Below are 14,462 nucleotides of genomic sequence, written 5' to 3'. Positions count from 1 at the left end.
CATCTTTCGAGAACTACTGATAAGCCCTATTTGATGCTATGAAAAAAAAAAAAAAAAAAAAAATTAGTTACCAATACCATGGTCACATATAAATGCATATTTATGTAGTTGGGAGATCCTCTATTGCTGCCAAGTGGTAGATTTTGCATTACCTTTGCTGGTACAGGGGGAAGTGGGCTATGGTAACTCGTGCTACATCGGTAACTCGTGCTACTGGTAACTCGTGCTACAGTTTTTAATGGGTCCTTATTATGTGATGGATAGTGTTTTGTATATTAATTTCTTATTATTTACTCAAGGCTCTACTAGTAGAAGGAAAATAATAAGTGGTATCAATTACATTGCCAACATTTTGAAAATACATAAAAAATGCATCTTTTCGGTAACTCGTATACGCCATATTTAGTGCTATGAAAACGCATAATGAAAGAAAAAAAAAAATTAGTGGGGATTATTTAAAATGTGTTGGATGTTTCTTGAAGACCATATTTCAGAGATATAAAATGTATCAAATTTAAAAGAAAAGTGCCCATGTTTAATAAAATAGGCCCACTTGGAAAATATCTAAGTTGAACAGGAGTTTTTCACTTAAAATACACTCTCCAAAGAAACTTTAAAAAAAACCCTAAAATGTTAGAAAAATGCCGAAAAAAGTTTATAACTTGAACCTTACATCTGTTTGGAATAATATAAAAGTTAAAAGAAATATATATTGGCAATTTCATTTTTTTGAGTCATGTCCACTTTTGCTTGGAATTGCCCTCATATATATATTATGATCATCTTTATAATTCAGGTGATTGGAGCTTTAGGCGACAGCGCATCAAATTACCATGCAAACGATACATGTGAATCGGAAAGAATCGGGCAAAATATGGCATCGTAAACCTTCATCATCTTCAGCTGATGGGTAAGTTTTATACCCTAAGATTTGTGTCTAGTTGACTTAAGCACTTCTCATAGTCCGGCGTTTAGCCAATATTTTTTGCAGGGGGTACAGAAAGTAGACCTTTATTGCTAAATAAATGCAAGAAAGTGGACTTATCCGAAATAGATTTTTTTAGGCTAATTTTAATGGTTTAGCATGGAAAAAGTGGTCCCTTATTTAATTTTTCTTTATAATTTGGAATTAATGAACATTTCTCCAGACTCAAAATAAGCCAAAATTGTTGCAGGCCCTTTGGGTCTTTTTTTAATTATTGATAAGCATGTTGTGTACAAAAATCAATATTTCCGAGTTCCGACTGATTTTGCTTGATCGCATCACATATATGTTTTCAATCCATGTAGGTTGATGGTCCAAATCAGTCATGACGTCACTGGTGCATTTGCCCCTCAAGGACGAAGAGTACGCTTTCTGCAAGTGTCATTTGATGTCTCTGGTGATAGGTTTGTGGCGGGTGATCACCATGGTAACATATATGTTTTTGACATCGGTAGAAATAGGTTAGTATTCTTATCTTTGTTTATTAACACTAAATAGGTATTTAAAGTAGTTCTTGGCTAAGGTGAAACACTAGGCACTCTTGTAGCTCTGCTCTGAACACACAGGCGTGAAACACGGTACAGAAGATTGTATGCATATACTTTCACACACTTACACTCGCTTTCAGAGAAGAACGGCAGTCTTTTGCTTTGATTGATGCACGAGCCCTTTTGATGAGTGACATATGTGGAGTTTTGTGAAGAACGCCACTTTGCGCCGACCAACGTTTTGTGATGCATAATCGGCCAATCATATTATCGGTTTGTTGTTATGATTGTCAGATGATTGAAGCAGCCAATCAGAAGCCCACTTCTGTGTGTACACTGTGCACACTCGCAAAATGTAAACAACTGCCGTTCTTCTCTGCCAGGTACTGGAGTATGCCACATGTTCGCAACGGGGGCATTCTTCCTTTGAAGTGCAAACATCGCATGTGCGACGATAGACGCACTGCGTTTGTGCGCATGTGTCGGCTCATAGACGACAGGAACTGAAGACTGGTGCAAAATATATACAAGTGCAAGTAAAAACCAGATGAGAGGAAGAGCTACTTCTGTGGACGATCCCTCACCGCTGACTTGAAGGCGTCAAGTGAAGGATAACCAGCTGGATCTTCTGGAAGGTTGTTCCAGTCCCAGATGGTTCGTGGGAAGAAGGAGTTGGTGTACACAGTAGAGCTGGTTTGAGGAACGAAGAAGCGGGAGCTGTGTCCTCTGGTGGATGATGATAGATGAGTCAGATAATGATCCCATGAGATGTCAACTAAGTTGTAGCGAATCTTGTACATCATTATCAGGCGGCTATTCAGACGACGGTTCTGAAGAGATGACCAGTTGAGTTTCTGCAACATGGCGGAGACACTGCTTGTCCTGTTGTAATCACCGATGACGAAGCGGGCTGAACTACGTTGGACCTGTTCAACTTTCTAAGTGTTCCGCTGGGTGTGAGTGTCCCATACTGAAGAAGAATACTCAACTGTTGGTCGTATGAATGTAGTGTAGGTTGCTTCCTTTACCTTTTGACTGCAGAAATTGAGATTACGAGCGAGGAAGGCCCTGGTGGAAGTGGCTTTTCTGGTGATGGCGTCGACGTGAGAGTTGAAATTAAGTCGAGAATCCAGATGAACCCCTAGGTATTTGGCAGAGTTAACAGCCTCCAAGACATGACCATGGATGTTATATGAAGCAATGTTGGGTTGACGCTTGTTGGTGACTCGAAGGACTTGGCACTTTGCCGCATTAAATCTCATCAGCCACTTGGATTCCCAGGCTTGTAGGGCATCAAGATCTTTCTGGAGGCTGGCCGAGTCATCAGGCGTAGATATGCGCTTATAAACAATGCTATCATCCGCAAACAATCTGGTGGTCGGCGAACGGACGCCAGTCCGTAGATCGCTGATATAGATCAAGAAAAGTAACGGTCCTAAGACACTCCCCTGTGGAACCCCTGATGATACTTGGGATTCAGAACTCTTCTGGCCATCAACGAGGACAACTTGTGATCTGTCATGAAGGAAGTCGGCAATCCAGTTCAAGATGTTGCCACATACTCCGTAGTGCTCAGCTTTCATTAGCAGATGGCGATGTGAAACCTTGTCGAGATTGCGGAGGAGTTTGATGACTCCCTTCTGGCAAACAAAAATACTGTCCATAGAAGGAAATTGGCTATCACCCATGTCCGGTAGAGGAGAACCATCGTTTTCTGAAAAGACGGAAGTGAACTGTTTGTTCAGTATGTTGGCTTTGGATCTAGGATCGGAGTGCAAGAAGCCACCGTCTTTCAAAGGTGCTACGCCCACATTGTCACATCTCTTCGATTTTATAAGAGACCCAAGTCTTTTATTTCTTCCGCTACCAGGCTCTGTGTGGATGATGTCATAGATGTACTTATTGTAGGAGTTGCGACAAACCTTCTGAGTTTCCTTCTTAAGACGCTTGAAGCGAGCCCAGTCTCTCGCCTTGTTGGTGCGACAGGCTTTCTTAAAGGAACGAGCTTTACGCCTCACAGCTTGCTTGGTAGATGAATTAAACCAAGGTTGGTTGTGTCTGACAGAGCTTAATTTAGATGGAATGCACTCTTCAATAATGCTCTCTAATTCCTTCTGCAGCGCTTCAGTAAGAACCTCCACTGGTGTTGACGAGCAATGGTCAGAAGTGAATTTATTGGACCATTTCTTCATTCTGTCACGAATGGCGTCCATGTCAGCGCGTTTCCATAACAGGATTTTGCGCTTCACAGGCTTTTTCCTACAGGCACGAACATTAATGTCCATAAATACCACATCATGATCACTTAAAGCAGGGAGTCCAGAGCTTCTGTTGACTAAGGAGGGTCTGTTGGTCACAATGACGTCAAGAATATTTTCCCCTCTGGTGGGGAAATCAATCATCTGTTCTAACCCCGCTCTGTCCAAAACTGAATGATTTATTGATCGCGATGCTGTACTGGTGAGAGATGATGGTACGTGTGGGCCAATCAATGTCAGGCAAATTTATATCGCCAGCAATCCAGATAGCAGCACCAGGGTTGGATTGGCAAAGCTTGATGATGGCATTGTTCAGTTCTTCCATTTCACTGAGATCGTTGTTTGTAGGGCGGTAGAGAGATGCCATCACAATAGGTTGTTTACCGTTGAGTATCTTTGCAGCTTGTTTCTAATGAGATCTGATGACTACCGAGGCTTTCATGAACACTCCAAGGAGAACGCCACCATGGCCACCCTTCCTATCACGACGGTACAAAGTGTACCCTGGCAGAAATATTTCACCTTGAGTCATGGAGGGCTTCAACCAAGTTTCACATCCAAATATGACATCTGGCTTCGTAGCATCGACGAGGCTCCAAAATTTGGCACGCTTTCCGAAAATGCTCTGAAAATTGATCTCTAAAAGGCGGAGATTTTGGAAATAGTGCTGCCTAGCTTGCTTGCTTGGTGATGATTGGGCAAGAGGTGAACCAGGAGATGAGCTTGCGGAGCTAGAAGTTGAGTGGTCATGGTTGGTAGTGTTTTCGGATGTGTCTAATATGATGGAGTCAAAAAGCCCAGATGAAAAATTGGGAAGACCACATTTGTAGCATTCCCAGGGCAAATCACTACGACCAAGGGCATTTAAGACGCAATCAGATAGCCCAACGCACTCCGAATGGAACCAAGCATCACACGATTCCACCATGGCTAAGGATTACTTTAAATAATTGTAGGTGAAATTGTTGGAATTTATATTGGATATTATGTACATGAATTTGGGTGCATTATCTACATGCAAAGTGAACTATTGTGTATTATGTGATTGGTGTTTGGCGCTAGTCACCCAGTTGTTGGTAAATGGTTTATGGTCAGGATTTGGAAAGTATTCAGAGGCCTTGTGGATATGGCATACACTATGGGCCACAATGGCCTCATCCAAATGTCATATTTCAATAACCTCAATTAAACACTCATAATGCAAAATTTGACCTCAAGTTGCAGAGTATGAGTTTTTGTACCCAAATTTTCTAAAATCATTCAATGAATAATGTACAATGTATTAGGGTTTTAAAAAAGAACTGTTCCCTGATAGATGAACATGTTGTGGATCCTATAGTGATAGCGCATTATCACTAAGGCTTTAAAAGATCTGTAATATTAAATGCTATCTACTTGATCATTTGTTGTGTGTTACAGGTTCCAGTTGGTCCAGAAAGCAGGCTCACCATGTACATCACTAGCATTTACTTTAAGGAGGAAGACAGAATTTTTAGTAGCACTCTCAGATTACTCACTCAAGTGTTATGATATAGGTAAGATTGAACGGGCCAGAAATCCATAATAAGCAATAAGGTTTCAACAAGTATGCTGCAACAGGGGACTGAAAAAGTTTTAAAAACTTTTTTTTCAGATGTTTCTATGTCCTGATAGAAGATAGAGTTACTTTTTCAGTTGCGATGGCATTCCCAGTGAAACCTTATTACTTGTAAGATAAGCCATTGAAAATGACCTCTCAGGATTGACCTATCAAGAAATGATGAGTTTTAGGTTTTCCTCTCCAAAACACCAACAAAAATTGGCAACAATTAAACAGAATGTATCAAAAACTACCAATGTGAGAATCATAAAATGCAAAGTATGAAAAGTTTGATTTATTAACTCAGGGACTGCCTTTTCAATCGCTCTCTACTGCTTTCCTTAAACCGGATATAGGAGCTCTCCTTTATAGTTGCCCATTCTCTCCTTACATTCTATTGTAAATGCTCTAAACAGCTCTCATTGAAGGCTCCAGAAGAGCTATTTAATGCTCTTCTACAAATTCCAAAAGACAGTCCCTGTTAACTACCATACGTTATATGATCTACCTGAAGCACATCCTTCTTTACTTACTAAATGCTGGGTTCAATAAATTGCCGGTCAGTCTCCAAGGAATGGCCATTGAAAAGACATATTTCTAACATTGAATATACCTTATTTCGTCGAATAAACGCCCCCGGGGGCGTTACATTTTCCCAAGGGGGGCGTTTATTAGAGGTCATTTTTAGCTCGAAAATTCCCGTTAAAATCATTAGGTAAGCTTAAAAGTCATGCTAAAATGACGAACTATGACCTTTTGACACTGACTTTTGGTTCACTTCCGGGTTCGGATGCAGATTTTCTCTGCTACTCATGACCATGTGAGCAACTTGGTAAGCTTACTACACAAGATAGCATGGAAATATCGGAATTTTTGAAACATCTTGGTTGAAAAAAGTGGTGGGGGGCGTTTATTTGAGGGGGGGGGCGACTATTCGACGAAATACGGTATTGCATTTTCTTCCTTTCAGAGAACAAAGAGCTAGTAGCGTGGATGAAGGGTCATGCCACTGCCATTCACTCCATATCAATCCACGCATCCGGTCGCTACGCACTGACGACATCCTCTGATACAGCGTTATTATGGGATCTGGATACGTTCACTAGAAAACGTAAACTTAACATCAAGGAAGATGTTGGTATTGCAAAGGTGAGATTGTACAGACAGCAGACAAATTAAGGTACCAGTTATTTTCACCCCTGTATATCCTAAACAAAGACAGATATTTCATAATTAATAGAGCCAGCAGCCAATAGCTGCATCTTTTAGCTCGGATTTAATACCTCATTCAGTGAAATCGGTTAAGAAATAGAGACACAATGATTCAAAATCCCAAGGAAGATACAAATTCAAAAGTTAAAGATTGCTCCATTGGATGCCCTATTGATTTGTGCACAAAACGTTCTCGAACAAGAAAACTACATGTAGCACTGTGACTACAACATTTTGATTTCATTCCTACCTTGGGTTTTTGATCATCATTTCTTTCATTCTCAACTGATTTCAACAAAAGAGGTCTTAAATCAGAGCAAAAGGGTACAGGTAATGACTGCTGATTTTAATTTTGACATATTTGTCTTTACGATATACATAGCTGGTATCTAATTCTTTTGCTGTCTATATTATTTTCTAATTGGGGTTTGTTTATAAAATCTTAAACATGTTGCAACTTCTTGCACTATAATGTGTACTTGTTTAAAGATCTTGGCTGTTAGCTTTACTTTATAATTGATGTATGAAAAGACACAGGGTCAGAATTTTGGTGTGAATCAGAGAATCAATTCTCGCAAAGATTCTCGTAAACAGATTTGTATGAATCAAAGTTGATTCCTGCAAACGTTTGTAGTTTACACAGAAGAAATCAAATGATTCCCGCAAATTTATTCTGCAAGAGTCAAGATTGATTCTCGCACTGTGATTCCCTGTGAAACGAAATTCTGACCCTGAGACATACTTTTGAAAATGAAAAACATGACTTAAAAAACAATATCAAGGTGGAAATCTGTTCAGTGACTCCTTCTAGTCGGACATGTGAACGATCTCCTATCCCCTGCCCAACCCACCCTGCAAAACCGTAACCGCACCCAAACGACCAACACAACAAGGACATGCCGCACAGATAAAGTGGGTCACCAAACAAGCAGGAAACATAAACGGTAATTTTCAGGCATACCAACACTGACTGGCATCTGATATCTGTAAATGTCAGTTACGCTAAATTATATTGAAGAAAATTATAAAAATGATATCCTTTCTCTACAGGTCTTCTTTCTGCCCCTCAGTAACACTATAATCACCTGTTTCCGTGACGATTCCATCTTTGCTTGGGAGTCGGATACTCTTCAATGCAAGTATCAGTTACCTATCCCACCTGGTGAGAGACCGTGTTATAAAGCATTTGCAACACCACGGGATGGAAGGCTTCTGGTAGCTGCTGGAAAGGTAAGTTTACCATGAATATATGTAAGAAGTGCTTTTTCAGCCTCTTAATAAGTAGCAATTGCCATTACTACATAAGTAGGCAAAGGCTTAATGTACTGGGTAATTGTTTTTAACATAAGCATTATGTACCCAGTACCCTTGTCATTATAGAAAGGCTGAATATGTACCTTTCCATCTATTGGTATTCAGGGATGTAAATTCTTCTGAAATATATGGATTTTTGGACTGAGACCTTAAATGTGAAATTAGGAAATGGGGGGGGGGGGGGGATAACTATGTGTTCAATTTTTGGATGATGAAATTCTTTTTTAGGGGAAGATACCATTTTAACCCCAGCCCTAAAGTCTTGTTTTCTGGACTCACACCTTAGCCAGGTCAATTTTTCGGAAATTGATCTATTATTTAAGCACAATGGGGTATCTTCAATGCTAATTGCACTATAGAAAGAATAATTTATTATTATTATTATTATCCCTGTTATCTATTACAGGAAATCAATGAATCTGAAGAATGAGAGGAGACACTACCACAACAACAAATGCCATATCTATGAGAAACTTTCTTTTGAAACCAGCTGATTTTGCAGTCAAAATCTAAAATCTTGGGGAAATAAGCAGAATTCCAAAATAATATGTTTAATATGTTGTTTTTAATGTCTACCACATTGCTTTCTTTCATTATATCCCTACAGTCACGATTCCTTCATGTATGGGCCCTAGACACAAGAACTCTGTTGCGAATCGTTGAAATGCCAACTAAAGTGCGAGCTGTGAAGCAGCTGGAATTCCTCTCAGAAAGCTTTGATGGAGGATCAAGTAAAGTAAGTCTGTCTCCACAAGGTACAGCTACACCTTATGTCATTAGTGTGTCTCCATAAGGTACAGCTACACCTTATGTCATTAGTGTGTCTCCATAAGGTACAGCTACACCTTATGTCATTAGTGTGTCTCCACAAGGTACAGCTACACCTTATGTCATTAGTGTGTCTCCACAAGGTACAGCTACACCTTATGTCATTAGTGTGTCTCCATAAGGTACAGCTACACCTTATGTCATTAGTGTGTCTCCACAAGGTACAGCTACACCTTATGTCATTAGTGTGTCTCCATAAGGTACAGCTACACCTTATGTCATTAGTGTGTCTCCATAAGGTACAGCTACACCTTATGTCATTAGTGTGTCTCCATAAGGTACAGCTACACCTTATGTCATTAGTGTGTCTCCACAAGGTACAGCTACACCTTATGTCATTAGTGTGTCTCCATAAGGTACAGGTACACCTGATGTCATTAGTGTGTCTCCATAAGGTACAGGTACACCTGATGTCATTAGTGTGTCTCCATAAGGTACAGGTACACCTGATGTCATTAGTGTGTCTCCATAAGGTACAGGTACACCTGATGTCATTAGTGTGTCTCCATAAGGTACAGGTACACCTGATGTCATTAGTGTGTCTCCACAAGGTACAGCTACACCTGATGTCATTAGTGTGTCTCCACAAGGTACAGCTACATCATATGTGACTGGCTACCATGAACTGAGTGTAAAGTTGCAAGTTGGTAGTTTTGAGACATCCTGGTTGCTGCATTGGTGTTCTTTATTTCACATGTACCTGTTCAAGCCAGAAGTTTGTCTGTATGTCCTTGTGAATGGGGGCACAATGAGCCATTTATGAAGGACATACTTCTGGCTTTTACAGGTGCGCTGCAAACAAAGAACATTTTAAATAATTTGCCATAAATTTTGTATTATATTGTGAATTTCAAAAAAAAAATTATTTGATATCAGAAATACATTCCTCATATTCAGAATGCAATTTGATGTGTCTGATGTGCTCTCATGTCCCACAAAAAATACTGCAAACGTTGCTAATCCGATCCCTTAATTTGAGAACAATATGTGTTAAAAAGTTATCTTCAATTATTGTTTATATTCTTTGTCAGATTGTTGGTGCTTTGAGCCAGGATGGCATTATGCGTTTCATCAACCTCAACACATGTAAACTCCTCTTTGATATCGGTTCCCTTGACGACCGCATCAGTAGCGTAGCTGTGAGTCCCACTGGGAGACATGTGACAGCAGTAGTTGAGAGTGGATGTGTGAATGTGTATAGTATACCAGCATTGATGGCAGACTTTAATAAGGTATGTATACTTAATGTCAGCAACTTGTGTGCTATATATTTCATCATAACAAATAGGAAGGGGGGAATTAAATGAATCTCATTTAAAGGAGTATTTCGTGATCCTAGCATCCTCTTTTTATGACATATTTCAGTAAATATTCATGAAAAAAGCTTATTTCCAAAATCTCAGTTGATTCCGGTTTTGCGTTTGCGAGTTATGCATGATTATGTGTATTACACTGCTCCATATGTTACTATATTGTAATTTTGTTCTGGTACACCAGAACGTAATTCAAACTTGACAATATTTGTGCTAAACGAAAATTGATCTGCGAGCATTTTTTTGTGCATAAACATTATGTAGCCAGAGGTTTCCAGTGGTATAAAAATCTCTACTTTTTTTAATAGAAAAGTGGGGGGATGAGCCTGTGAATCACGAAATGCCCTTTTAAGTGGTATCATGAGTCTCAAAACAAGTTCTTTTCCGTGTCTCCAATCATGAAGTTCATATTGGCCACTGTCAGGTAGTATTGATATAATGCAATTGCAGCATCACAACTCTTCGATTTTCAATAGACCTCTATGTATTTGAACTGTGCATTTGAGGAAGCAGTTTGTACAAGAATTAAAAGGCGTTAGGCCAAAAAAAGAAGGTTTGTCTCAAAGCTCGCGCCCGCATTGGTAAAATCGCGAGATTTGAAAAAAAGAAAGAAATGCAGATTTAAGTTTTTCCGGAAAAATTCAGCGAAAAATGTTGGGAATAAAAAAAAAAAAAATCGCATTTCGCATTTGTTTTCAAACCACTCTTGAGCTTTGAGACAAACCTTTATTTTTTTGGTCTTAGAGCATGGCTCTTGTCCTCTAAAGCGAGTTTAAACCTAAGTCTAAGTGAGAATGCATTAATGTTGGCTACCTATCTATAAGAAGTGATCTATGGACAAGCAAACAATCTTTTTGGGGTTCTGTTTGCCTAATTAATTATAATTTATCAGAGTTAAATTAGATTATATGTAATCATTTCAGTGTGAAAATGTATGTTTGTTTATTTATTTTGTTAGTTCGTTAGTGAGTGAGTGAGTGAGTGAGTGAGTGAGTGAGTGAGTGAGTGAGTGAGTGAGTGAGTCAATCAGTTAGTCAGTCAGTCAGTCAGAGTGCATGATGTTGGCATGCTGGCTACTTTTGGGAAGGGAAAAAACTTAACCAACCTACCCATCTATAAAATATGATCTATGGACAAGCAAACAATCTTTTGGGTTTGTTTTTGGCCTAATTGTAATTTATTATATGTAATCATTTTATTTTTCTAAATCTCTTTAGCCACCTCCACCATTAGTGAAAGCAATAGCAAACAAATCAGGAGCAGGCAAATCCCTCAATGGTACGTCAGTGCTCCGGTCTACCACACCTGGGAGATTATCACAGATTGAGGCCGATCACAAGATAGCTGGCTCTCATACTATCAAGACTGGAGTCAAACGTAGGGCAGGACAAGATTCAGAAGCTGAAGAGGTAACTAGATTTGGAATTGTTCCAGAGAAAGTTTATCAATTCTTGCGTTTCACAATACGATGCGCCGCTAGCGGTTGCTCTTGGCAGTCAAATTTTTGACTCCAGAGTCGACATCGCCGTTCTAGCTGCTATTGAATTTTCATGCAAGTGCCACAAAGGATTCCCAGTGATCAATAGATAGAAAATGGATCTACTATAATTGTAAATTGTTGTTCTAGTGTGCATTCGCATGTAACATCATTATAATGACATTTAAACCCACAATGATGTATGCTCCTGTATTGTATTCGTATTACGCGGGCTTTGGATGTCAACATTTTCCCATGATGCACTGCGTACTTTGGCCTCAACCCAGCGACTGCTGGAGGCACATCGTATTGTGAAACAAGAGAATTAAGGTTGTGTTTTATGTCACTGAAAAAGGGAAATTGCTGAACTGTTTGCGTGCATGTGCAAAACACGCACTTGAAATAGGACCGTATAGGCGAGGAAGGAAAATGTGAATGACCAACGTGTTGTGCCGTGAGTTATGTATCTATTTTTTGATTGGCCAAATAGGGAGCACTGTGGCACACTGGTTAAGGTCTGTCTTTGGTGCGAGAGGTCCCCGGTTCAAATCTCTGTAGACAATCAGGGTAATAAGCCTGATTGCTGGCTACTTGCCTGTCCTGTAAAAATGCCTGGCTGAAGTTTCGCCAATTATCTCCTAGATTTCATCTGTTAATACCTAGATATGCTCGTCATAAAAAAATGTTACTATTTTAAGGTAGTGTTTCCCTATTCATTAATGTACGTGAATGTTGTCAGTCTTCCATCATGTTATCAAATGTACAGAGTTTGTGACAATAATTCTAAAAAATCTTTTACTGGATTCACTTGTTTGAAAGCAGTATAAATGAAATGAAATATTATTATATATAGCAGTGCTAATCAATCATCTTTGAACATGGTAGCGAGTCAATGCTACATCTTGACCATGCAGACAACACACTGATCAAGAAGAAGCCTTTAGGGCCCATACCTCCTCCATACCTATTTCCGAGGGTGCAGCTTTCCCCAGCCAGGTTGAGGTAAACTGTAGCTAGCTGCAGCGTATCTACTGAATTCCCCATAGGGATTCCCTAGCTAATAAGCTTGGAAGTCTTCGCCCTTGTGCTCAGGACCTTTTATTTTATTAAAATACAATATATCCCAATCTATAGATGAATCGGACGAGCAAAATACAATATATCCCAATCTATAGACGAATCGGACGAGCCAAGTGATGGTCAGGATTAAGTCGCCCATAGCTGGGGGCCATCCGCGCTAAATTAGCCTAGTTCGTTTGGATTAATTGCGAACCAAGATGTCCACTATCGCGAGCGCTTAACACTTGCGCAGCGTCACGGGAGCGGTAAACGCTGCACGTTACTGCATGATACTGGCGTCGCGTAAAATGGATGGTTGGCCCCCAGCTATTGCCGCCAGTGAGGTGTACGAATGTGGCTCGTCGGATTTGTTTATATTGCAATTGCTTGAACTTATTCGTTCAGAGTTGTGCTATCCATTTTCAGAAGTACAAATTCTCTGTGATCTTGTGTTTAATAACCAGGCAACTCAAAGCTGTTATCTTTTCCATTTCAGTTTTCAAGTCTACCAGATGGTTTAAATATAAGCAGACTACAAGCTATATTAAAGGGCTATGGAGAGTATCCAGCTAAGTACAGGTATAATATGCACTAGCTTCTATCTAATTAAAATTGCAACAATTTTGCTGAAGATTGATTTGAGTCATGAATTATATATAAACAGCTCAAAAAAAGTAACTAACCCCCCTTAAATAATAGCCATTATTCAAAAAGGGACTATTGTATTACAAATCTTTAAAATGCGTTGGAAGCAGAATTTATTTCTGCGCATTTTGACACCTCATTTAATACAATAGCCCAAAAAACAATAAAACACCGGTCCGTTTAATGTAGTGAGGTCCAGATTTGAAAGTTGCACTTACATACAAATTTTTATAATACAAAAACACTCGGATATCATTACACAGATTTCTTTCCATTACACTGAATGCAAAATCAATAGAATTTACTGCAACTTTCAAATCTTGGGCTAAATTGATTTAAATGTACGCTGTGACATCAATATTTAGTCAATTGCTACAAATGAGGTGTCAAAATGTGCAGAAATAAATTCTGCTTCAAAAGCATTTTACAGATTTGTAATATAATCACCCATTTTTGAATAATGGTCATTATTTAAGGGGGGTTAGTTACTTTTTTTGAGATGTTTATGTACCGTAACAACTTTAGCTCAGGTTACCATTTTGGTTACTATTGTTAGGCAATCATGGCATATCAAGGGGGGGAGCAGAATTATTCTATTTAGAATTTAGCTTTGGGCGCGCGCTGGCTGCCGTATTTGGATTGCGTGCTACCATATTTGCACAGATTGTGATACGCACTTTTGTTATTGGTCGTCCTGTTTTACCTGATCGATTTTTAGAAATGGAAGATGTAAAAATCATCTATTTTTACAAACTTTTGAGCAATATTTTGTGTTATTTTGCACAGTAACGATATCAAAGTGATGGTTCTGAATGAAGTTGATAACTTTGCATCGGTAATATATAAGCATTGTGAAAAATCTAAACATTTTGCTTTGGACCTCGGGATATCCTCGGTTCCAAAGGCAAAATGTTTAGATTTTTCACAATGCCTCCAAATAACCGATCGCATGATTATTAACCTCTAATGAGTGACTGCATATGGGAAAAGAAGACAAGAATTAAGAATCTGAACAAGTGCTACTTAATATAAACATTTAAATAACAAAGTTTTTTACTTTGAAACAGCAATCAAAATGAAATTTAAGTTAACATTAACAATGGACTGGGAGCCGGAACGCATTGGAGAACAATCAAAACCGATTTCGATCGATTAGAGGTCAATAACCGTAATACTATCCTTAGGAATACTATACAATGTACGTACAATCACAACATGGGTGTATGAATTTGGAACAATTCTAGAAACATGAAAGTTGAATAATTTCAAAACTAAAATAAGCTTGCAGTAGATACTGTTGACTA

At 39.0% G+C, this 14,462-nt stretch overlaps 1 protein-coding gene across 1 annotated transcript in view; it reads left to right on the top strand.

Annotated features, from left to right (window-relative positions):
• The first annotated feature begins 796 nt into the window (after positions 1-796).
• The window catches only part of LOC140172632 (TBC1 domain family member 31-like), a 47,994-nt gene continuing 34,328 nt past the window's right edge, over positions 797-14,462 (top strand). Inside the window, exons 1-9 of the mRNA XM_072195768.1 lie at positions 797-910; positions 1,291-1,446; positions 5,151-5,266; positions 6,281-6,459; positions 7,573-7,752; positions 8,444-8,572; positions 9,696-9,896; positions 11,195-11,386; positions 13,010-13,092. Coding sequence (XP_072051869.1) covers positions 834-910; positions 1,291-1,446; positions 5,151-5,266; positions 6,281-6,459; positions 7,573-7,752; positions 8,444-8,572; positions 9,696-9,896; positions 11,195-11,386; positions 13,010-13,092 — 1,313 coding nt within the window. The 5' untranslated portion in view covers positions 797-833. The remainder of the gene's footprint in view (positions 911-1,290; positions 1,447-5,150; positions 5,267-6,280; positions 6,460-7,572; positions 7,753-8,443; positions 8,573-9,695; positions 9,897-11,194; positions 11,387-13,009; positions 13,093-14,462) is intronic.

This window comes from Amphiura filiformis, chromosome 16, assembly GCF_039555335.1.
Source record: "Amphiura filiformis chromosome 16, Afil_fr2py, whole genome shotgun sequence".
Taxonomy (NCBI): domain Eukaryota; kingdom Metazoa; phylum Echinodermata; class Ophiuroidea; order Amphilepidida; family Amphiuridae; genus Amphiura; species Amphiura filiformis.
The sequence above is the reverse complement of the archived record's forward strand: the minus strand, read 5'-3'. Positions and strand labels throughout refer to the sequence as shown.